This window comes from Coregonus clupeaformis, chromosome 1, assembly GCF_020615455.1.
Source record: "Coregonus clupeaformis isolate EN_2021a chromosome 1, ASM2061545v1, whole genome shotgun sequence".
Taxonomy (NCBI): domain Eukaryota; kingdom Metazoa; phylum Chordata; class Actinopteri; order Salmoniformes; family Salmonidae; genus Coregonus; species Coregonus clupeaformis.
Genome location: NC_059192.1, coordinates 99,265,019 through 99,288,026, shown reverse-complemented (window position 1 = coordinate 99,288,026; position 23,008 = coordinate 99,265,019). Strand labels below are relative to the sequence as shown.

At 41.7% G+C, this 23,008-nt stretch overlaps 2 protein-coding genes and 1 long non-coding RNA gene across 7 annotated transcripts in view; 2 read left to right on the top strand and 1 right to left on the bottom strand.

Moving 5' to 3' along the window:
* LOC121560710 overlaps positions 1–6,532 on the top strand; it is a 57,192-nt gene extending 50,660 nt beyond the window's left edge. Inside the window, exons 2-6 of the long non-coding RNA XR_005999063.2 lie at positions 3,797–4,117; positions 4,322–4,583; positions 4,708–4,828; positions 5,254–5,324; positions 5,938–6,532. This is a non-coding gene — a long non-coding RNA (uncharacterized LOC121560710). The remainder of the gene's footprint in view (positions 1–3,796; positions 4,118–4,321; positions 4,584–4,707; positions 4,829–5,253; positions 5,325–5,937) is intronic.
* A 103-nt stretch (positions 6,533–6,635) lies between these two features.
* LOC121560704 (NACHT, LRR and PYD domains-containing protein 1 homolog) lies at positions 6,636–19,004 on the top strand. 4 transcript variants are annotated; one of them, XM_041873619.2, is made up of 3 exons: positions 6,636–8,290; positions 13,253–13,440; positions 17,003–19,004. In XM_041873619.2, exons 2-3 carry the CDS (start codon positions 13,362–13,364, stop codon positions 18,859–18,861), a joined length of 1,938 nt encoding a protein of 645 aa, XP_041729553.2. In that variant the 5' UTR covers positions 6,636–8,290; positions 13,253–13,361; the 3' UTR covers positions 18,862–19,004. The 4 variants fall into 4 exon arrangements, with proteins under 4 accessions (XP_041729553.2, XP_045079595.1, XP_045079589.1 ...); XM_045223660.1 differs by having other exon boundaries at positions 13,211–13,440; XM_045223654.1 differs by lacking the exon at positions 6,636–8,290 and adding an exon at positions 8,297–9,680 and having other exon boundaries at positions 13,211–13,440.
* Positions 19,005–19,096: 92 nt separating this feature from the next.
* On the bottom strand, positions 19,097–22,598 carry LOC121560778 (ecto-ADP-ribosyltransferase 4). Of its 2 annotated transcripts, none has more exons than XM_041873693.2 (3): positions 21,990–22,598; positions 21,645–21,738; positions 19,097–19,921 (listed from the first exon to the last, which is right to left on the bottom strand). In XM_041873693.2, the coding sequence occupies exon 3, from the start codon at positions 19,825–19,827 to the stop codon at positions 19,150–19,152; it is 678 nt and encodes a 225-aa protein (XP_041729627.2). In that variant the 5' UTR covers positions 19,828–19,921; positions 21,645–21,738; positions 21,990–22,598; the 3' UTR covers positions 19,097–19,149. The 2 variants fall into 2 exon arrangements, with proteins under 2 accessions (XP_041729627.2, XP_041729626.2); XM_041873692.2 differs by having other exon boundaries at positions 19,097–19,908.
* Positions 22,599–23,008: the final 410 nt, after the last annotated feature.

Sequence of the window (23,008 nt, the reverse complement as noted above, 5' to 3'; positions counted from 1 at the left end):
TAATCCATGTTTCCGTCAGCGCCAAGAAGTCGAGGGACTGGTGGGTAGCATAGGCTGAGATGAACTCTGCCTTGTTGGCCGCAGAACGGCAGTTCCAGAGGCTGCTGGAGACCTGGAACTCCACATGGGTCATACGTGCAGGGACCACCAGGTTAGAGTGGCAGCAGCCACGCGGTGTGAGGCGTTTGTATGGTCTGTGCGGAGAGGAGAGAACAGGGATAGACAGACACATAGTTGACAGGCTACAGAAAAGGCTACACTAATGCAAAGGAGATCGGAATGAAATTAACGAAACATCTGGGGAAGCGAGGCCTCCCTCACTAACCTTTCACTGAAACACTCAAATACAACTCTTCCAACTTCCACTTTAGAAATTATAATTGTTGTAATCTGCAGTGGTTAAATGTTTCCAGGAATAGACTAACTTAGTTTATTCAGCTAGCTAACTTGGTACAATCTTTTTCAGTGAAAACTTCCCAGGGCACCTTATCATATGACGCCATGGCTAACTAGCATGCTAGCATCCAATAACACACGGTTTAGCACCAATACTTGGTTACAACAAACTACCAATGGATAATTTGTGTCCGTGTCTAGTTACTTTCATAACGCAGAAGTAATTAAACGTTGGCTAGCTAGCACAAAGTCAGTCATGCTAGCTACACAAGTGGACTACACATCTCGAATGTTCAGAAAGTGAAGCTTACGTTGCAAAATTCTCATTGACTAAAATGATACAGTACTGCTAGCTGGTAATGCTGGCTAGCTAGCAGTGGCTGCGGTGTTGACTGTTTGAAAATGTAGCTGGCTAGCTAACCTCGATAGTTTCTCTATACTACACCTTTGTCTTTGATACCAAGACAACTATGTAGCTAGCTAACTTTACACTAATCAAATCGTTCCGTTGAAATGTATTTAGCTGCTACAGTACTGCTAGCTGGTAGAGTTGGCCAACTAGCAGTGGCTGCGGTGTTGACTTAGTATGGAAAACGGCGTCGCTGCGAACGAATGTAGCTGGCTAACATTACACTAATCAAATCAAATAGTTCCGTTGTAATGTATTTGGTTGCTACAGTACTGCTAGCTGGTAAGGTTGGCTAGCTAGCAGTGGCTGCGGTGTTGACTGCTAGCTGGTAAAGTTGGCTATAACTACCTACAATAACTACCTAGATAAACTATCTACAATACCTACAATACCTACCTACAATAATTACAGGTACTCTTAAGCGTGAAATAACATTGGAAACAACTATCCACAGTTGTTAACAGTTACCAGTAGCTACCCGCTAGCTAGCTATTTTCATTGGTCCAGGTAGTGGGTTAGCTAGCCTCGTGCTTCACCGGGCTCAGCCGAATACACTACAATACTTACCTACAATAACTAACTACAATAACTACCTACAATACCTAACTACAAAACCTACCTACAATCTAGATGCATGGTTTAAGCTTTACTCAACACATATAAAGAAGAAGCCAAGCTTACCTCCCGCTTAGAGGAACACAACCTCACCCCATCGCCTCTCATTACCCGAGATCTGGTGCAACCAATTACCTTCTGAAGTCACATAATTAGTAAAATAAAGTCCACCTGTGTGCAATCTAAGTGTCACATGATCTGTTACATGATCTCAGTATATATATACCTGTTCTGAAAGGCCCCAGAGTCTGCAACGCCACTAAGCAATGGAAAGGGACTGGGAAACTGGTCAGAATTGAAGGAATGATGGATGGCACTAAATACAGGGAAATTCTTGAGGGAAACCTGTTTCAGTCTTCCAGACATTTGAGAATGGGACATAGGTTCACCATCCAGCAGGACAATGACCCTAAGCATACTGCTAAAGCAACACTCGAGTGGTTTAAGTGGAAACATTTAAATGTCTTGGAATGGCCTAGTCAAAGGCCAGACCTCAATCCAATTGAGAATCTGTGGTATGACTTAAAGATTGCTGTACACCAGCGGAACCCATCCAACTTGAAGGAGCTGGAGCAGTTTTTCCTTGAAGAATGGGCAAAAATCCCAGTGGCTAGATGTGCCAAGCTTATAGAGACATACCCCAAGAGACTTGCAGCTGTAATTGCTGCAAAAGGTGGCTCTACAAAGTATTGACTTTGGGGGTGAATAGTTATGCACGCTCAAGTTGTCTTATTTCTTGTTTGTTTCACAATAGAAAATATTTTGCATCTTCAAAGTGGTATGCATGTCGTGCAAATCAAATGATACAAACCCCCCAAAAATCCATTTTACTTCCAGGTTGTAAGGCAACAAAATAGGAAAAATACCAAGGGGGGTGAATACTTTCGCAAGCCACTGTACTTCCTGCGGCAATGCCTAAAATCTTCAAACCTTTTGCAGTAGTACTTTTTTAATTTGGAAAATAGCAAATATGTATTATTGACAGTGGTTTAAAGTACTTAAGTAAAAATACTTTAAGGTACTACTTAAGTCGTTTTTGAGGGTATCTGTAATTTACTTTACTATTTAAATTATTGACAACTTTTTCTTCACTACATTCCTAAAGAAAATAATATACTTTTTACTCCATACATTTTCCCTGACACCCAACAGTACTCATTACATTTTGAATACTTAGCAGGACAAAAAAATTGTCCAATTCACACACTTCTCAAGAGAACATGCCTGGTCATTCCTACTAACTCTGATCTGGCGGACTCACTAAACACAAATGCTTAGTTTGTAAAATATGTCTGAGTGTTGGAATGTGCCCCTGGCTATCCGTAAATTTAAAAAACAAGAAAATCGTGCCATCTGGTTTGTTTAATATAAGGAATTTGAAATGATTTATACTTTTACTTTTGATACTTAAGTATATTTTAGCAATTTCATTTACTTTTGATCCTTAAGTAGATTTAAAACCAAATACTTTTAGACTTTTACTCAAGTATTTTACTGGGTGACTTTCACTTTTACTTGAGTCACTTTTTATTAAGGTATCTTTACTTTCACTCAAGTATGACAATTGGGCACTTTTTCCACCACTGATTGTTGATATACATTACTTCTGTCTAGATAATTACATTTGAGTAATTTAGCAGACACTTTTCTACAGGCTACAGCTGCTTATAATCAGAATATTTTTGCAGTGTCCATATGTACAGAATCCCTGCCTCTTTCCTCCTGCTAGTAGGACAGCCATCATGCCCCTGATCTCTTTTTCTGTGTTGTCAACACAAAACCTTGTTTCAACAAATAACACAAAGGCTAACGCCTACATTAGTCCTCTATCATGCTGCAATGTTCCTCTGACCCTGAAATTCATAGGATACAATCTAGGCTATTTAAGGCGGTAGTAGGAAATTATGTTGGGTGGTAATGAAATATCTCTAAAGTCATGTGCTTTTTCAGTGATTTCCTTGTCTTTTATTTTGGGGGTTAAAATAACAGTTAATTGGGGAAGAACTTCCCTCACTTAGAGACTGCATTTCCTTGTGAACTTAATTTCTGATAAAATCTTAACCTACTAGTCCTAACAATTATTTCCTGACCCCAACCATCACATTAGGCCTGTAAATAACTAAGAAGGACTGTGATACTCAAGTCAGTAGTGTCATTGCAGGCGACTACATTGCAGACATCCAGCAAAAATTAACTAATGATTGAAAGTCATTGTCATCTTCAGTGCAGTCTGGCATCAGATCACAATATCATATGGATGCAGTTGCTGACATGTTAAACACTTATCCAGGTATTGTGAGATTTAGTGTGCGACTGTTTTACAGTCCCCCTGGAATGCAGTCATTGTGTTGATATTGAGTCTCTCTCTGTCCACAGTGCTCTGTGCTTCCCAGCAAACAGTCCAGTCTGAGAATCAGCACGTAAAAGGCGTCGTGGGACAGTCTTTCTCTTTTCCAGAGAGGGTGAACAAGTCTGGCAATTTACTTTATGGAGACCTTGGCAGTATTGCAAATGTGTACCCTGGTAAAGAAGGCAAAATCACCCTTGAGAATAGATTTGAAAACCGCCTCCACTTGAACAATGTTACAAGATACTTCACCCTGTCAGACCTTCAGACAGACGATGCTGGGGTTTATACTGTGGAGAATACAGATGGAGGGAAGAAGAAAAAAAATATATTTGAGCTCACTGTATACAGTAAGTATGTGTGTGTGTGTGTGTGTGTGTGTGTGTGTGTGTGTGTGTGTGTGTGTGTGTGTGTGTGTGTGTGTGTGTGTGTGTGTGTGTGTGTGTGTGTGTGTGTGTGTGTGTGTGTGCTGTATATTACAAAAACATTAAATATAGGTTCCAATTCAAAATGTATTCATCATTTTTATTCCAGATTTTGTTTCCAAACCTCAGGTGACGGAGTGTTACAGCAGTTCCTGTAGTGTGGTGTGTTCTGTCGACAACGAAAAAGAGGTGACATTGACCTTGTACAGGGGAGAGGAAATAGTAAACCAGACCAGCAGTCCTAACCTCACCACCGATCTATCTCTCCGTTTGGAGGTAGAGGGAAAGAACTACAACTCCACCTACAGCTGCGTGGCTGCTAACCCTATCAGCAATGAGACAGTTCATGTCCCAAAATGTTGCAGCGAAGATGGTCATCCTAATGATGCAGGTTAGAGCAATTTTGAATTAAAGCCATCCAGAAAATAGCATTTACCAAGTGGAAGTTAAGTGTAGTTGAGCTCATTCAAAACATATTTTACGCTAATAATTTCCTTGTGTTTTATTTATTTCAGATAGTGATGAGAGGAATCGGGATATTCTTATTATTGCTGTAATCTGTGTTTTGGTTGCCTCAGGGCTGGTTGGACTTGCAATCTATCTAAAGAAGAGTAGAAATGGACACTCACAAGGCAGGTATTTCTCTTTTAGAGGTGTGAGGTCACTCCCCAAAGTGACTACCTTTTAATTTATTTTTAATTTTATTTTTTTACTATCAAGGGTATTGTTTTGGAAAAGGTAGTAAATGTTTTCTTGAACACAGGATGCTGGTCAAATAAAGTGGCATATCTTCCACACTTCCTCTGCTTGGTCAGACAGTGTCATTATCTCAGACAACTTCTCTAAATGTTGAAAAAGCAGAAGGCACACACACACACACTCTCTGACAATGATTACTGGCTTATCTGACACCAAAAAGACTGCAAGCACAGAGACCGGTACCCATAGTAACAAATGAGTCCTGAGTGTTTACAGAACCTGTCCTGGGGCTGTATGTCTCTGTCAGTTAGTCACACCTCACCGTAGGACATATATTTACTTTCCTTTATTTGTCTTCATAGATTCATCTGAAAGAGTGAAAGATGATATTCAGTATGCAACGATAACTCCTAAAAAACGAACAGATAATCAGGTTAGTAAAAAAGCTACAGGCTGATAGACAATACAGAAGCTTTTGCAGCCCACATGACAACAACTGTAGGCTTTAGCTCTGTGCCAGTGGGTTAATGTGGTTTTGAGTTGCACAGACCACCTGAGTCTGATACCCGGCCTGATGTCATTGCAACCAGTTTTGCCCATATGATATGGTTGGGTTGCACAATGAGAAGCCACACAGCACATATGGTATACAGTAATGCCTTTATTGGAAGTGATGCAGACAATTACATTGATGGAAGTTACAATCTATCTGCAATATGAAAGCTGATCTACCCCCTAGAAAAAAAGAAAAAATAAAGTATTTTACAGTGGACTTTTAAAGCTTGGCTTCGTGGTTCCTCCCACTAGCTTCAAGAAAGATCCTAGATGTGTTGTGTTGACAGTTGAGTTACCTACTGCAGAAAAATTAGTATGGAGAAGAGCGCATCAGGCGCAAAGTTTCTAATAAAGAAGCATAAGATCCTTTCTTATTTTTGTTGCTTTCCCACCCCTTTTCTCTCCCCTCTCTCTGCCCCCTTTTCCCTGTCCCTCTTTCCCTGTCCCTCTCCGCCCTTCCCACCCCTACCTCCCTCCCTCTCCCTGCCTAGGAGGAGCGAACCAGTATACCACAACTGGAGTCACGTAGAGACAACCCTGAACTGACATCAGTTTATGATACACTCGTGTTACATCGCATGGCTGCCTGCGGGGATGTTGACACAGCATGAAGGAGGAAAATGGGAAGTCAATGAGAGGCCGACATGACAACTCACATCCTGGAGAGGACGGTATATCATAGAGAGGACGTTGAAACAAAATGAAAGTAAAAAATATATTCACCCAGAAAACCTTTTAGAGGCACAGTTGTTATGGGAGAAAACCTGTTGCGCTGATATTATAATTTCAAGCTTTCTTTGTAGGACATTCTCACAGACCTTCTTTCAAAGAGCTGTCTCAATGACATCCACTGATACGGACCAATTCAATAGCTATGCATTGAGTTAGTAGCAGGATCAAGATAATCCTTCTTTTCAAGGGTCTTTTGTCCCAAATCCCAATGTATAGTTTAAAACAATTGGAACCTATCTTTTAATCCAATTCACTAGTGTGTTTGCTATGCTACTGCTGGGTGTCACGATCGTTGACTGAAGACACGGACCAAGGCGCAGCGTGATAGAAGATCCCACCAAGACTAGTGCAAAACAGGCTGCCTAAGTATGATCCCCAATCAGAGACAACGAGCTACAGCTGCCTCTGATTGGGAACCACCCTGGCCAACATAGATCAAATGATCTAGAACAAAAACATAGAAAAACTAAACATAGCAAATCCACACCCTGGCTCAACATTTAAGAGTCCCCAGAGCCAGGGCGTGACACTGGGCCAAAGCTTAATTTCAGTACTGTCTGTTTTGTTGTTTAAATGTAGGTGCCTCCCCTGTATCTTTTTATAGCTGGTCATTGTTTAGCTTGCCAGTGGATAGCAGCTGTGTACATATTATAAAAAGAGCAGGCGTTTGAGATACTGCTTAGAAGCAATGGCTGTTAGGCTACTTTAGAAACAAAAGGTCCATAGATTTATTTTTTCCTTTCACCGTGTATGTTGTATTGAAACACGTCTGAGGGTAGATCTTGATTTGCCGTTTGATCTTGAGTGACATTTTCCTCTTCTTATCGCTTTTCGCAAAATGTTGGTCTAGGCTCAATTGTAGCTCTTAATTAGCTTGTTTCGTTTAATATGATGTCCCTATCTATGTAGCACATCCTCCCTTAAGAATACAATCACTCCCTCCTGCAGACTCATGCAGACACTGTACACTCTCCTTGTATCAGACCATGTGCCTGCACAGATTACTGTGACCCGAAAATAACAAATCTGTCGATACCATAGTAAGTTGTTTCACTGTAGGCTATTTCATTTTTATACTACTCTATTTCAGAGTAGTTACTGAGACTGAATATGAAGATATAATTCACTTTTCACTATTTTAAAATAATCTCTTGACTTATTCAAACTGAACTTCAATATATTAAGTCAAAGACTTACCCATTCATTTCTTTTAAAGTCATAAAATGTGTATATTTCCTGATGTTTAACAGTCATCAATACATCAATACCCATGCTTGAAATATATACATGATTTACATACCCTATCACAACCCAAAATATGATGGTAGATTACTCTATTCCCCATTTATGTTTTTGTTGTCAGAATACCTGTGTAAACTGTCATTCCTTGAAGCCATAGCTGCTTCTATGAGTTTTAGAGTGGCAACATTTCTCTAGAGACATTTCTCCAGAAACACAACTCCAGATTGTGGTTTTAATGAAGCCTACTTCTAGGGTCAAATAGGAGGGACCGCTGTAATTGTTTGGTGGATTCTCTATTTAGTGAGTTTAAGTGTATGTGACCTTTTGTCCTGTCACTTTGCATGCCAGGCAGCTGTACATTTCAAATTTGAAAACAATTATGACTGTAAACAGTGAATGACTCACTTTTTATTTTAAAATCCTAAAAGATTTCAAGCATTGTTTAGAGAACTTTTTGTCCAATCCTTTTCCCCCATCTAGTGGTTGAATGTTTTTATAGTTCAGTATACTGTATACTGAACATAATTATGCACAATGTTTTGCTCTGAGACAGTGGACTGTAAATTGTGTAAGTGTAGCTTAAATCGTGTGTGTGTGTGTGTGTGTGTGTGTGTGTGTGTGTGTGTGTGTGTGTGTGTGTGTTGTGGTAGAGTGTAATAATAGGTTGTGTTATGAACTGTTTTTTTTGTATGTAATTGCGTAATCGTGATTGGACCCCAGGAATAAATGTTATGTAATTTTCCACAAAGTTCAGATTGCGCATGCGCAATGTTGTAATTTGTTAAACTCCAATGTTTCGTTACAGGAATGAGTAACATTTCTGTATAAAACGCACATTAGCTTTCAGTCAGTAGCAGCATGGACAAAGTGGTAAGTACTTTTACACTTTCAATTTGATTCCCCATCTATAGCATAGCTGCACGAAGTGACGTTTTCAACTAAAACCACGGAAGTGGGGTACGGAATAAATTTTTCCCTGTTGAAAGCAGTTCATCCAAGCCTGAATTCAAGAAATAACGACACACATAGTTAGTTTACACTTTTTGTATTATAACTGGATTATAGGTCCCGTCTATCTACCCTGAGTGGGTGAAAACGCGCTTTGGTGATGAAATTTAACTTCCTTACGGTATAAAATACATTTGACCAAGACAAATATGATTATTCATGTTCTGAATCGTTCAGTGTGGTCTTTTTCTAACATATCATTAATATTATTATTTATTTTTTAAAGTCGGATTTCGTAACTTCATGCATCAGATAATAAGCACCGAACTCTGTTGACAGAGCGGTGGCGCTTTCTCGCAGTAACTTTTGAGGTGTGGTGGTCCTCTACAAAGTTGTTTCCGCTGGTCGCAAAAAGCTACATTAACATGAAACCAGCTGAATTAAATGTAAAAGACATTTCACACGGATACGCTTGTTTTTGTACTAAAATGTGAAAATATTACATCACGTCATGTCTCAAAATCGATATCTATATTACCTGTATATTGTTTTATGTCCTCCAGATTCGACAAGAAAGATGACGAGTTCAACAGTGATCCTTAATTCTCGCACAGCATCCAGCCTAGCTGTCACAATGCTATTTACCAGATTTTTGCCCACTTTCTTTCTCTGGCCTCCACTGATTTAGTCACCATAATTTTGGCTATCCCGAAGGGTAAACACTTTTGAATGGATTATGATAGAGACATGGGTTTGTACCATTGGTTTTCCTAGAGGAGTATCTACACAATTAACATACTATTTTACCCATTAGTCAAAAGATGCGTTTTTGACATATATTCATGTAATAGTCCACTCCATTACACTCAAAAGTTACTTCAACTTCAACCAGTGAATGCTAGCGATGGCTAGCTATGCTAGCTATTCTATCAGTCTTTCTTAAAGAGTGTGAGCAAGCTAATAGCACACCCTGCATACACATTTATTTTTATTTTTTAGGGTTATGCAGTAGGTTGATAACGATATCACCAAAGTATGTTGTATCAGACATTTCAAATGACAATCCCAGCTAATAAGAAAACAGTCATGGTATTTAATTTAAGAGAATTAACAAGACTGGGTTCAATGGCAGATAGAGAGGTATGGCTGCTGTGAAGGAGGAATGAGGAACTATCAGAGGTCGATGTCCGTGCCGGACGTTGGTGGCGTCATCACGTTTCATTTAATAAAACCCTGCCTTTTCTCATTTGGGCAAAAGTCTGTCCTCTGTGACCCGGAAACTGATGTGGTCAAGGAGAATGTCAACTCATTAGTAAGCAAACGGAAGACGTCTTCCCCTCCTTGATACTCTCCTTTTGCCGAGGATGCACATGTGTACCCTACCCGAGTCCTTCTCTGAAGAGTTTTGAAATCTGCCACACCCCATTTTAATCAGCTATTTTTTTCTCGACGGAGAAAACCATGCAAACATTTAAAAACGTTCTATGTATAAAATGTCTGAGACATCTAGCTAGATTCATTTTAAATCACTTTATACATTTATTTTGGGATTCCATTTGCCTGATAACGTGCGATTGAAGAAGTCTCATTTCATACAAGTGCATTTTCGTCCACTTTCCATCTCCTCGCCGCCTCTCCTTGATTACCTTTGACCTTTGTCAAAAGCCCAGAGAGGACGGCGGAGAGAGCAAGCAGGGGTTGAGCAAATCCAATTGAGAAAGCCCCCCTTGTGTTAATGCTAGAGACTTTCTGTTTATTTGCATGGGCTGCTTCTCATTACACTGAATCTGCTTGTATCGGCCATTCGCATATGTGGTAGATAAGCGCTTGTCAGTGCCTTTGTTTGCCAGACATGAGAGGATAGCGACAAGTTACTTTTCACGAAATCGTCTATCTAGTCCGAATGGTTTGAGCTAAAAACTATCCCCCAAGGCTTAGACTCAGGTTTACAATGAAAAGGGTGCAAAGAAGTTCATGCATGGCATTTATCCGATCTTCTGTTGCATCTCAGTTTTGTCCTATTAGCTGTGAATCAGGGTTGGGCTCAATTCAGAATTTTGGAATTCAGTTCCATTCAACTCATGAGTTGAAATTCACCACACCCTTACACCCTCTATAAAATGTCGAATTTCAGTTTGAGTAACAGGAAGTAGAATTTAATTCAGAGCAATTCAAGATTGTCTATTATATTGACAAGATAGTCAAGTGAACACTCTTAACAATGGAAATGCATGTCCTCAAACATGGAAGACAGGTGGGAGGAGGCTAGATCAGGTGGGACCATTCTATCCAATGGGAGGGTAGATGCATGTGTGACCAACAGGCCAAGGAGATAGATAGAGGACCCATCTTTGTATCTGTACCATTATAGAATATCTGACAGCATGGGCAGCACCAAACTTCTATTCAATCATATAAGTCTCACGTAGCAAATTAGCAATTACATTTTTTGTCGACCAAATTCGACACTTTCATTGACCTCAATACAAAATGTTCTCACTTCTTGGGCTTATATTCTGTGGGCGGAGTAAACCTCTCGCTTCGCCTCTTCCTCTCTGGTGCAACTAAAATAAATTCCACTCAGTTATAAAACATGAGAGTTTCATTGAATCGGACAGATCACACTTCCAGATACCAACGAATATATCACTTTTCTCTGGAAACAATGTTCATATACTCTTTTAACCTTAGCGCTTATAATAGCCAACTAATTATACTTCCACCAAATTTGTTTGGCTTCTTTTTGAAGGCCTCAGGCCAGGGTCAATTTGTGGGTTAAACTAATGTATTCTGGGAAATGTAGTATTTTCCCCATACTGAACGAAACGTAAGTGATAATTAAATATAATAACTTAGAATATTCCCATGCAGGTGTTGTTTTCCTTGATCATTCATTTTAAGAGTTTGTCCTGAAAATCTATTGTTTCAACAATATTTTATATGCGTGTATATAATGACATGTTTGATGTTTTATGTACAAGTATATTTGCATAGACTACACCCAATATACAGTGCCCTCCACTAATATTGGCACCCTTGGTAAATATGAGCAAAACGGGCTGTGAAATTTTTTTTTTGCTGTTTATCCTCTTGGTCTTGCATTCAAAATATTCACAAAAATTGAATCTTTAATTGAAGTAAAATGATTTTTGATAAATGTGAAATAAATATTTTTCTCCGAAACATGTGTGCCACAATTATTGGCACCCCTTGACATTTTTATGAGTAAAATCTAACTGAAGTATATTCCCATTCATATTTTACATTTTTAAGTTCACCTGAGTGATTAGGAACACTTAAGTGGTAAGCCATTACTTCCTGATTCACTGGGGTATAAATATTAGGTGACACAAAGGCCAAGCTCCCGTAGTCATCCATCACTATGGGAAATACCCGAGAATACATTAATGATGTGCGACAAAAGGTTGTTGAGCTGCATAAATCAGGAAATGGCTATGAGAAAATAGCTCAATGGTTGAAAATGCCCATTTCCACTATCAGGGCAATAATTAAGAAGTTTAAAGCGACTGGAGATGTTAACAATGGGCCTGGAAATGGACGTGTGTTTATATTGACCCCACGCACCGTGAGGAGGATGGTTCGAGTGGCCCAAAAATCTCCAAGGATCACAGCTGGAGAATTGCAGACGTTAGTTGGGTCTTGCGTTCAGAAAGTCTCCAAAACTACGATCAGATGCCACCTACATAACCACAAGTTGTTTGGGAGGGTTGCCATAAAAAAAGCCATTGCTGTCATCAAACAACAAACTCAAGTGCCTACTGTTTGCCAAACGTTATTGAATCTTTCAATGGGACCGGGTTCTATGGTTAGATGAGACCAAAATATAGCTTTTTGGAAACAGACACCAGAGGTGGGGTTGTCATAGACAGAAAGGTAGCCATGCAGAAAAGTTCCTCATCCTCACTGTGAAGTATGGTGGTGGATTTGTATGTTGTGGGGCTGTTTTTCTTTCAAAGGCCCTGGACAACTTGTTAGGATACATGGTATCATGGACTCCATCAAGTACCAGCAGATATTAAATCAAAACCTGACTGCCTCTGCTAGGAAGCTTAAACTGGGCCATGGTGGATCTTCCAGCAGGACAATGATCCAAAGCACACCTCAAAATCAACACAAAAATAGTTCACTGACCACAGAATCAAGGTTTTGCCATGGTCATCCCAGTCCCCTGACCTAAACCCCATAGAAAACCTGTGGGATGAGCTGAAGAGGAGAGTCCACAAGCGTAGACCTTGGAATCTGAAGTATCTAGAGAGATTCTGTATGGAGGAATGGTCTCAGATCCCTTGCCATGTGTTCTCCAACCTCATTACACATTATAGGAGAAGACTCAGAGCTGTTATCTTGGCAAAGGGAAGTTGCACGAAGTATTGAATGAAGGAGTGCCAATAATTGTGGCACACATATATTTGAGAAAAATATTTGTTTTATGATAATAATAAGACCTAGAAGATAAACAATAAAGAAATGTTTTGCTCACATTTACCAAGTGTGCCAATATTAGTGGAGGGCACTGTAGAATAGAAGAGGCATTTTTATTTCACTGAATTCAATTATATTTCCTTTTAATTCAATTCCTTATCCTGTTTACTACTTCGATTAGAATTCAATTAAAATTCAATAATTTAATTGGAATTGATGAGACATTCTCAATTCAATTCTGAATTGAGCCCAACCCTGTTTCCTATGGAAGATTGACAGTATAATTTAAAACAACTGATATTCCCATTCAAGTCAGCATTCTCTGATATGTGTGTGGCCCTCCAACCATCTTTGAGGTACCATTTGAAAGTAGAAATGTCTATTGTATTCCCATTTTAGCACATTTAACAGCCAAAACATGACTCCCACCCTATATTCAAGAGCATGCTGAATTGAGCACAACCCTGCTGTGAATCTCTTCTGGGAGAAAATCACAAGTGTATCCCAGTCCAACCCCACAGATTGTGACATCAGCCTGGCTCAGACTGCGATGGAGGATTCTGGCCAACAGGGGGCGACCCTGCCAGACACCGAGGGAGAATGTACAGCCCTTACTCAGAGAAGCGAGTGTAAGTACTGTATCTCCTCATGATTTTCATAAGCCTGGACTTACAGTGCATTCGGAAAGTATTCAGACCTCTTTACTTTTTCCACATTTTGTTACGTTACAGCCTTATTCTAAAATGGACTAAATAATTGTTTTCCTTCATCAATCTACACACAATTCCCCATAATGACAAAGCGAAAACAAGATTTTAGACATTTTAAAAACAGAAATACCTTATTTACATAAGTATTCAGACCCTTTACTATGAGACTCAAAATTGAGATCAGGTGCATCCTGTTTCCATTGATCATCCTTGAGATGTGTCTACAACTTGACTGGAGTCCACCTGTGGTAAATTCAATTGATTGGACATGATTTGGAAAGGCACACACCTGTCTATATAAGGTCCCACAGTTGACAGTGCATGTCAGAGCAAAAACCAAGCCATGAGGTCGAAGGAATTATCGGTAGAGCTCCAAGACAAGATTGTGTTGAGGCACAGATCTGGGGAAGGGTACCAAAACATGTCTGCAGCATTGAAGGTCCCGAAAGAACACAGTGGCCTCCATCATTCTTAAATGTAATTAGTTTGGAACCACCAAGACTCTTCGTAGAGCTGGCCGCCTGGCCAAACTGAGCAATCGAGGGAGAAGGGCCTTGGTCAGGGAGGTGACCAAGAGCCTGATGGTCACTCTGAAAGAGCTCCAGAGTTCCTCTGTGTAGATGTGAGAACCTTCCATAAAGACAACCATCTCTGCAGCACTCCACCAATCAGGCCTTTATGCTAGAGTGGCCAGACGGAAGCCACTCCTCAGTAAAAGGCACATGACAGCCCGCTTGGAGCTTGCCAAAAGGCACCTACAGACTCTCAGACCATGAGAAACAACATTCTCTGGGCTGATGAAACCAAGATTGAAGTCTTTGGCCTGAATTCCAAGCATCACGTCTGGAGGAAATCTGGCACCATTCCTACAGAGAAGCATGGTGGTGGTAACATCATGCTATGGGGATGTTTTTCAGTGGCAGGGACTTGAAGACTAGTCAGGGTCGAGGGAAAGATGAACGGAGCAAAGTACAGAGAGATCCTTGATGAAAACCTGCTCCAGAGCGCTCAGGACCTCAGACTGGGCCGAAGGTTCATCTTCCAACAGGACAGTGACCCTAAGCACACAGCCAAGACAACACAGGAGTGGCTTTGTGACAAGTCTCTGAATGTCCTTGAGTGGCCCAGTCAGAGCCCGGACTTGAACCCGATCGAACATCTCTGGACAGACCTGAAAATACCTGTGCAGTGACACTCCCCATCCAACCTGACAGAGCTTGAGAGGATCTTGAGAGAAGAATGGGAGAAACACCCCAAATACAGGTGTGCCAAGCTTGTAACGGCATACCCAAGAAGACTCAAGACTGTAATCGCTGCCAAAGGTGCTTCAACAAAGTACTGAGTAAAGGGTCTGAATACTTAGAGTATGTAAATGTGACATTCGTTTTTTTTATTTTTACAAATGTGCTAAATTTCTGAAACCTGTTTTTGCTTTGTCATTATGTGGTATTGTGTGTAGACTGATCAGGGGGGGAACTAATTAATCAATTTTAGAATAAGGCTGTAACGTAACAAAATGTGGAAAAAGTAAAGGGGTCTGAATATTTTCCGAATGCTCTGTATATACTGAATCACAATTGAAGTCGGAGGTTTACATACACTGAGGTTGGAGTCATTAAAACTCGTTTTTCAACCACTCCACAAATTTCTTGTTAACAAATTATAGTTTTGGCAAGTCGGTTAGGACATCTACTTTGTGCATGACACAAGTAATTTTTCCAACAATTGTTTACAGACAGATTATTTCACAATTCCAGTGGGTCAGAAGTTTACATACACTAAGTTGACTGTGCCTTTAAACAGCTTGGAAAATTCCAGAAAATGATGTCATGGCTTTAGAAGCTTCTCATAGGCTAATTGACATCATTTGAGTCAATTGGAGGTGTACCTGTGGATGTATTTCAAGGCCTATCTTCAAACTCAGTGCCTCTTTGCTTGACATCATGGGAAAATCAAAAGAAATAAGCCAAGACCTCAGAAAAAATGTGTAGACCTCCACAAGTCTGGTTCATCCTTGGGAGCAATTTCCAAACAGCTGAAGGTACCACGTTCATCTGTACAAACAATAGTACGCAAGTATAAACACCATGGGACCACGCAGCCGTCATACCGCTCAGGAAGGAGACGCGTTCTGTCTCCTAGAGATTAACGTGCTTTGGTGCGAAAAGTGCAAATCAATCCCAGAACAACAGCAAAGGACCTTGTGAATATGCTGGAGGAAACAGGTACAAAAGTATCTATATCCACAGTAAAACAAGTCCTATATCGACATAACCTGAAAGGCCGCTCAACAAGGAAGAAGCCACTGCTCCAAAACTGCAGTAAAAAAAACCCAGACTATGGTTTGCAACTGCACATGGGGACAAAGATCGTACTTTTTGGAGAAATGTCCTCTGGTCTGATGAAACAAAAATAGAACTGTTTGGCCATAATGACCATCGTTATGTTTGGAGAAAAAAGGGGGTTCTTGCAAGCCGAAGAACTCCATCCCAACCGTGAAGCACGGGGGTGGCAGCATCATGCTGTTGGGGTGCTTTGCTGCAGGAGGGACTGGTGCACTTCACAAAATAGATGGCATCATGAGGAAGGAAAATGATGTGGATATATTGAAGCAACATCTCAAGACATAAGTGAGGAAGAAAGCTTGGTCGCAAATGGGTCTTCCAAATGCACAATGACCTCATGCATACTTCCAAAGCAAAATAGCTTAAAGACAACAAAGTCAAGGTATTGGAGTGGCCATCACAAAGCCCTGACCTCAATCCTATAGAAAATCTGTGGGCAGAACTGAAAAACGTGTGAGAGCAAGGAGGCCTACAAACCTGACTCAGTTACACCAGCTCTGTCAGGTGAAATGGGCCAAAATTCACCCAACTTTTTGTGGGAAGCTTGTGGAAGGCTACCCGAATAGTTTGACCCAAGTTAAACAATTTAAAGGCAATGCTACCAAATACTAATTGAGTGTATGTAAACTTCTGACCCACTGTGAATGTGATGAAAGAAATAAAAGCTGAAATAAATCATTCTCTCTACTATTATTGTGACATTTCACATTCTTAAAATAAATTGGTGATCCTAACTGACTTAAGACATGGAATTTTTACTAGGATTAAATGTCAGGAATTGTGAAAAACTGAGTTTAAGTGTATTTCTGATAGGCTAATTGACGTCATTTGAGTCAATTGGAGGTGTACCTGCGTATGTAAACTTCCGACTTCAACTGTTGACATTGCTTCAGTAGCTCATCTCGCTGTGCACACAACATTTAGAGCTAAGTTCACTAGAATAGATTTAGTTTCATTCAGAATGTTTCTCTCTTATAGGCATACATACATGAGCATACATGCAAAAAGCCTAAACAATTTAATCTGAATTCTCTCTCTCTCTCTCTCTCTCTCTCTCTCTCTCTCTCTCTCTCTCTCTCTCTCTCTCTCTCTCTCTCTCTCTCTCTCTCTCTCTCTCTCTCGTGTGTGTGTCCCAGCAGTAAGAGGAGTCAGAGAGAAGCTCCAATCAGAGCTAAGAGGGAGGTGCGCGTCATTGTGTGGTGGAACCCCATCAGGACAAGAAGTGCGGAGCCACTGCCTCACACACGCCTACGTGGAACTCCTCATCACCGAGGACAATGTCCAATGGCACGACGATAGGCATGCTGCTGTGCGACCCGTAAGGCCACCATCAGATATGCCCACTGCCAATGAGGAAGTAGCAATCAAGCTTGACGACATCTTCAAACCGCCGCTATCTCCGGATCGGCCTCAAGTAAAAACCGTCCTGACAAAGGGACCCGCGGGCTCAGGGAAGACGGCGAGTGTCCAGAAGTTTATTTTGAACTGGGCAGAGGACAGAGCCAATCAGGACGTCGACTTCATGTTTGTCTTTCCCTTCAGTGAACTCAATTGGCTGATAGACCGGCGCTTCAGTCTGAGTGGCCTCATCAGCCACTTCCACTCATCCATGACGTCAGTGAGCGAGACCCCCAGTTTGGACCTGAGTCGGTCGAAGATGGTCTTCATCTTGGATGGTTTGGACCAATTCAACTTCCATGTGGACTTTAATAGCTTATCGGTGGAGTCTGACATCAATAAGGAGATGCCTTTGCCCGTCCTCCTAGCAAACCTCATGTGGTGTCAGCTGCTTCTTCCCTCCGCCTACGTCTGGGTGATCACCAGGCCTGCGGCCGCCAGTTTCATCCCCATCGACTTCCTCCCCCAACAACGATGCTTGACGGAGATATGGGGGTTTGACGACCCCCAGAAGAGGGAGTTCTTTAGAAAGAGGTTTGGCGATCAGAGTCTGGTGCACAAAGCTATCGCCCTAGTCATGAAAGCTATTGCCCTAGAGTCATCACGGAACCTCTGCGTCCTGTGCCAGACACCGTTGTGCTGTGAGATGTTGGCGGCCATTTTAGAAAACACTGAGGAGGGAGAGCGTGTTGAGATAGACACTCTGACGCAACTATACACTCATTTTTTGCTTGTTCAGATCGGTTTAAAGAACGATCTAAATGGTGAACACTCAGAATCAATCAGAGAGGTTGTTCGTAAGCTAGGGAAGCTGGCTTTTCTACAACTGGAGAGAGGAAATATCATATTCAGCGAGAGCGATGTGAAGGAACACGGAATCGACATCTCCAAAAGTTCCACATTCCACAGGTTGTGTAGCCCGCTCATCGCAGGGTGTGAGATGTACCTGGAGGAAATGTACCGCTTTACGTACACGGGTATTCAAGACTACCTAGCTGCTCTGCAAGTGTTTCTCACCTACACAAACAAAAGGAGAAACCTACTACTCCACCGTACTACACTCTTTGGTCGATTGAAAGGGACGTTCAGGAGAGCAACCCTTTTAGACCTCCACAGATGCTCCGTGGACAGGGTTTTACGAAATACGCACGGAACTTATGACCTCTTCCTGTGCTTCCTCCTTGGCCTCTCAACAACACCCAACCAGACTCTCTTAGATCTAGCATGTCTAGGGAAAAGTCTAAAGGTCACAGGCTCAGAGGGGATCACGGAGATCACGGCGGAGTACATCAAGCAGGCAATCAAGGCTGAGCCTTACCCTCAGACCACCCTGGCGCTTTTCCGCGGTCTGCGGGAGCTGGGGGATGCCTCGCTGGGCAGTGAGGTCCGATGCTACCTGGCCTCCGAGTCCCGGTGGGGGTTCCTGTTGGAGCCCGACCAATGCTGGGAGCTGGCGGACATGCTTTGGGCAGGAGGGGAGTTGGAGAGGGAAGTGTTTAGGGAGATGGAACGTTTGAGTTGGACGCGCCGGATGAGCATGTGGGGCTTTTGGAGGATGCAGACCGTACTGGGAGACAGACACTGGCAGGTCTACTAGAAAGATATCACTGCTATATGAATGGTCTTCTAGAGAGACATCAGCACGGACTGTACTGCCACATCTACCAAATTGCCATTGCAGAGACTTTAGAGTTTAGAGAGATGTATAGGTGCATTAGGAAGGTAGGTTTGAGTGTTTTATATGTAGAGAGAGAAAAAAAGGGATGATTGCAATCCATGTTTATGGTTCTGAGTAGAGGGTAGTAGTGTCTACAGAAAAATATTGAAATTAATCGATTCTTCAAACAAACAAACTTTATTTGCTTTGTACAAACTGACTTGTCATTCACACGGCAGAAGTCATAGCGCAGTTGAGGTTGGTCATAGTGCCAATGGACTCCAGGTAGAAGTGCCACTTCAGGGCACCTCCCCATTTGTTAGGTACCCTCTTTACCGCCACCACCCTGAACAGCTCGTAGGGTGGCACCAGCACATTGAGGCCTGAAGAGGAGCGACAGTGGCGCGAGTGCGAGCGGGGCAGCAGGTGCCCGTGGCATGTCCGGATGGTCAGGTCAAAGCTGGAGCTGTACCGCCGCGTGGATGCCAGGACGAAATGCCCGGTGCGCACCTGATCCCCCACCTCCCCTCGCAAGTTGTCCCTGCGCCCACTGTCAGCGTACACCAGTAGGCAGCCCTTCCCATCCTGCCCCAACTCTGCCTCCACCTCATCCTGCCCCCTCAGGAGCCGCAGGGCGTCGGTCAGCAGGAAGTGGAGGGACTTAAACAGGAAGTACCGGTAGTAGACTTTGGCGTTGGGGCCCAGGGATCTGGCATCCACATCGAAGATCAAAGGGAAGGTGCGGTTGTATGTGCTTGTGTAGAGGGTCAGCGCTGTGACATGGAGGTCGGTGAGGTTCGCCACGGTCAAATTGCAGCGTTCAGCTTGCGACCAGGCAGTGGAGAAAGAGGGGGTTGCCTGGCGTTCCCTGGTCAGCAGGTCGCCCGCGGTGATGTTCCCCATCATCTCCTCCCTGCACGTCGGGTAGCGGTCGTCCACCGAGCTCGGTTCTATGTTCAACCGCTCCTCGTCACACTGGCACTGACACTGCCGAGGACAGCTATACAACATTAGAATCATTCTGGCACTGCTGAGGACAGCTTACAGCATTAGAATCATTCTGGCACTGCTGAGGACAGCTATAGAGCATTAGAAATATTCTGGCACTGCTGAGGACAGCTATACAACATTAGAATTATTATGGCACTGCCGAGGACAGCTATACAATGTTAGAACATTCTGGCACTGCTGAGGAAAGCTATACAGTGTTAGAATCATTCTGGCACTGCCGAGGACAGCTATACAATGTTAGAATCATTATGGCACTGCTGAGGACAGCTATACAGCATTATAATCATTATGGCACTGCTGAGGAAAGCTATACAGTGTTACAATCATTCTGGCACTGCCGAGGACAGCTATACAATGTTAGAATCATTTTGGCACTGCTGAAGACAGCTGTACAGTGTTAGAATATATATACTAGGGGTGTAACGATTCGTTTTAACAACGATTCGATTTGTATCACGATTCGTGGTTGTCGATACGATTCAAGGACGATATTGGTTCATTTAGAACGATACGATCCGAAACGATTCAGTGACTTGAAATCGATTCAGTAACCTTTTAGCCAAAAATTCAACCAGTGTGACTGAAATAAATACCTGGTAACCAGTTGCATTTTAATGGCTGGCAATAGTCTTGATATTTTCAACAGTGTTTCATGACTCCATGCAGACCATCTGGTATTATGAAACTTACCAACAGTCTCACAAGTCCGTCTGTTATGGCCTGTGCGGTTCGGTCAGCACCCAATTCAATCAGTCCAATAAAGTCCGAAGTAAACTCTCCGTTGCTGGACACAGACACAATGTAAACTATTTCCTGCTCAGTTTTTGTGATGTCCTCAGATCCATCAAAAAGCATTCAGTAAATGAACATCCTCAGAATAGGAAGACATGGGACGTGCGTGTTTAGCTTTATGGAAAGAGAAAAATATTAAACAGAGCTTGCCGCTGTTCTTCATTCAGCTTTGCGACTGGACATTTATTATCGGCTAGCTTTTAGCAATGGCTTGCGCCACATTCGTGTGCTCCTTGCTCTTTTCATGTTTGTCAAATAAAGGATGGTTGAAATTCTTTGAGCCTTTATAAAATGCACCTGTTTTGTCTGCTAGATGTGGATTTGAGTGGCAAATCTTGCACCACATTTCAGTGCGCTCATCGTTAGCTTCAAGCCACTTTTCCGAAAAAAGTATTTTCTTCGGCTCTGGCTCCAGTTGGCGTTTCTTTGTAGGTGGCGAAACGCAAAAGAAGCTTCTTAATGTCTGTTGCTTTTTGGACATCCCTGACAGTAGTTGACAAGCAACATGTCATGTGTAAGGTTAGATGAGAAGATCGGTCAAGTACGCAAAGGCGCGTAGTAACACAAGTGGCATTACGCATTCCTGATTTTTGTCGCGCTTGCGTATCTGCGTACCAGTTATGTGCACCCCTGCATATAAAGTCTGACGTGCTTAAATCCAATGGGTTATTTCCTAGTATCGATACAATCGATTTATTACATTTTAAAACGATGTTAGATCGATATATGTTGTCCGAAAGGCCAACTCGCCGAGCACAGATCGATGTAGTTGGATCATATGAATATAAATCGATACATCGATGTAGTAGATGGATCGTTACACCCCTAATATATACTATAAATAGTTACATATAAACAAATATAAAACTCTGGCATCCTGTAAATATATTCAAATAATATGTACAACTGGGGTCACCCACCTCTGCACTGTTGACTGTGGTGAGCATTGTTGCCAAGAGCAACAGGTCTCCTGTCAAGTATTTCATAATTAATGCAGGTTGACAGCAAAACAACCTGTTGACAGAGTGTTGAAAAATAATCACTGATTTCCTAATAGTGGTATTTTTACAATGAAGCAATATGACTGATGCATCTTGGTCAGTCAGTAATAACTGCTAGAACATGAGGTTGATCACCTAATGTGGAATTGAAACACAAACTAATGTGCATATAATTCAATTGACTTTCAAATTGACTTTAAAACAGATCATTGAAAAATATTATTATCCATTTGTGTGTGTGTGCCAGCAAATGTGTGTCCTTACCGGATCTCTGTCCTCTCTTTGTCCAGTCCCAGTCCCAGATTGTTTTAGCTGACAGTTTAGGTCTATCCTGTTAAGTCAGGCTCTGAGACAAATGGCTTCACAAAAATCACTGTACAATAAATGAATGATCTGAACTTGTGCTGGTTCGAACGTTAGTGTAGACTACCCACAGATACAAACTCTCTCTTGAAGCCAACTTCCTTCACTGGGTGTATCTCAATAGTCATCAGTGGCTTCCTCTCCTCTGCTTCAAATGCACTGATCTGAAACATGGGATAGGTGAAAGTAATATTGTGGATGTATTTGCTTTCAGCAGTTCTGTTTTTTATCCATGTCAATTCAGATGAAGGAAAGCAGACTATTTAGTTTCAACTACTGTTTGACCCAGCGTGCACTGACCCTCAACTCTACACCCACACATGAATTGGCCAACATTACCCACACTCACTCTCTCCCAATCCTTGTGAGTTGGTTTCCCAAAGGCCAGAAAAAATATATATTGTACATGCCATAACTTAATTAGCAAAATGTTTAAATCGTTGTGTGTATTTTATATGGTGACAGAGTACAAACAGTACCAGTCAAAAGTTTGGACACATCTACTCATTCAAGGGTTTTTCTTTATTTTTAAAAATGTTTACATTGTAAAATAATAGTGAAGACATCAGAGCTATGAAATAACACATATGGAATCATGTAGTAACCAAAAAAGTGTTAAACAAATCAAAATATATTTTATATTTGAGATTCTTCAAATAACCACCCTTTGCCTTGATGACAGCTGTGCACACTCTTGGCATTCTCTCAAGCAGCTTCATGAGGTAGTAACCTGGAATGCATTTCAGTTACCAGGTGTGCCTTCTTAAAAGTTAATTTGTGGAATTTCTTTCCTTCTTAATGCATTTGAGCCAATCAATTGTGTTGTTCATAATGTTTTGTACACTCAGTGTATGTGTTTGATATTATCATATTAACTAAATTATTGTTTAAAGATGTGCATTTGACTTGTACATACTACA

What these genes read in the sequence shown, in the direction of transcription:
- LOC121560778 (XM_041873692.2), bottom strand. Translation starts at nt 21,710, where the DNA reads ATGAAATACTTGACAGGAGACCTGTTGCTCTTGGCAACAATGCTCACC. An exon ending in CCACAGTCAACAGTGCAGAG is followed by an intron (nt 19,909 to 21,644) that starts GTGGGTGACCCC and finishes TGTCCTCGGCAG; the next exon opens with TGTCAGTGCCAGTGTGACGA.
- LOC121560704 (XM_041873619.2), top strand. Translation starts at nt 13,362, where the DNA reads ATGGAGGATTCTGGCCAACAGGGGGCGACCCTGCCAGACACCGAGGGA. An exon ending in CCTTACTCAGAGAAGCGAGT is followed by an intron (nt 13,441 to 17,002) that starts GTAAGTACTGTA and finishes TGTGTGTCCCAG; the next exon opens with CAGTAAGAGGAGTCAGAGAG.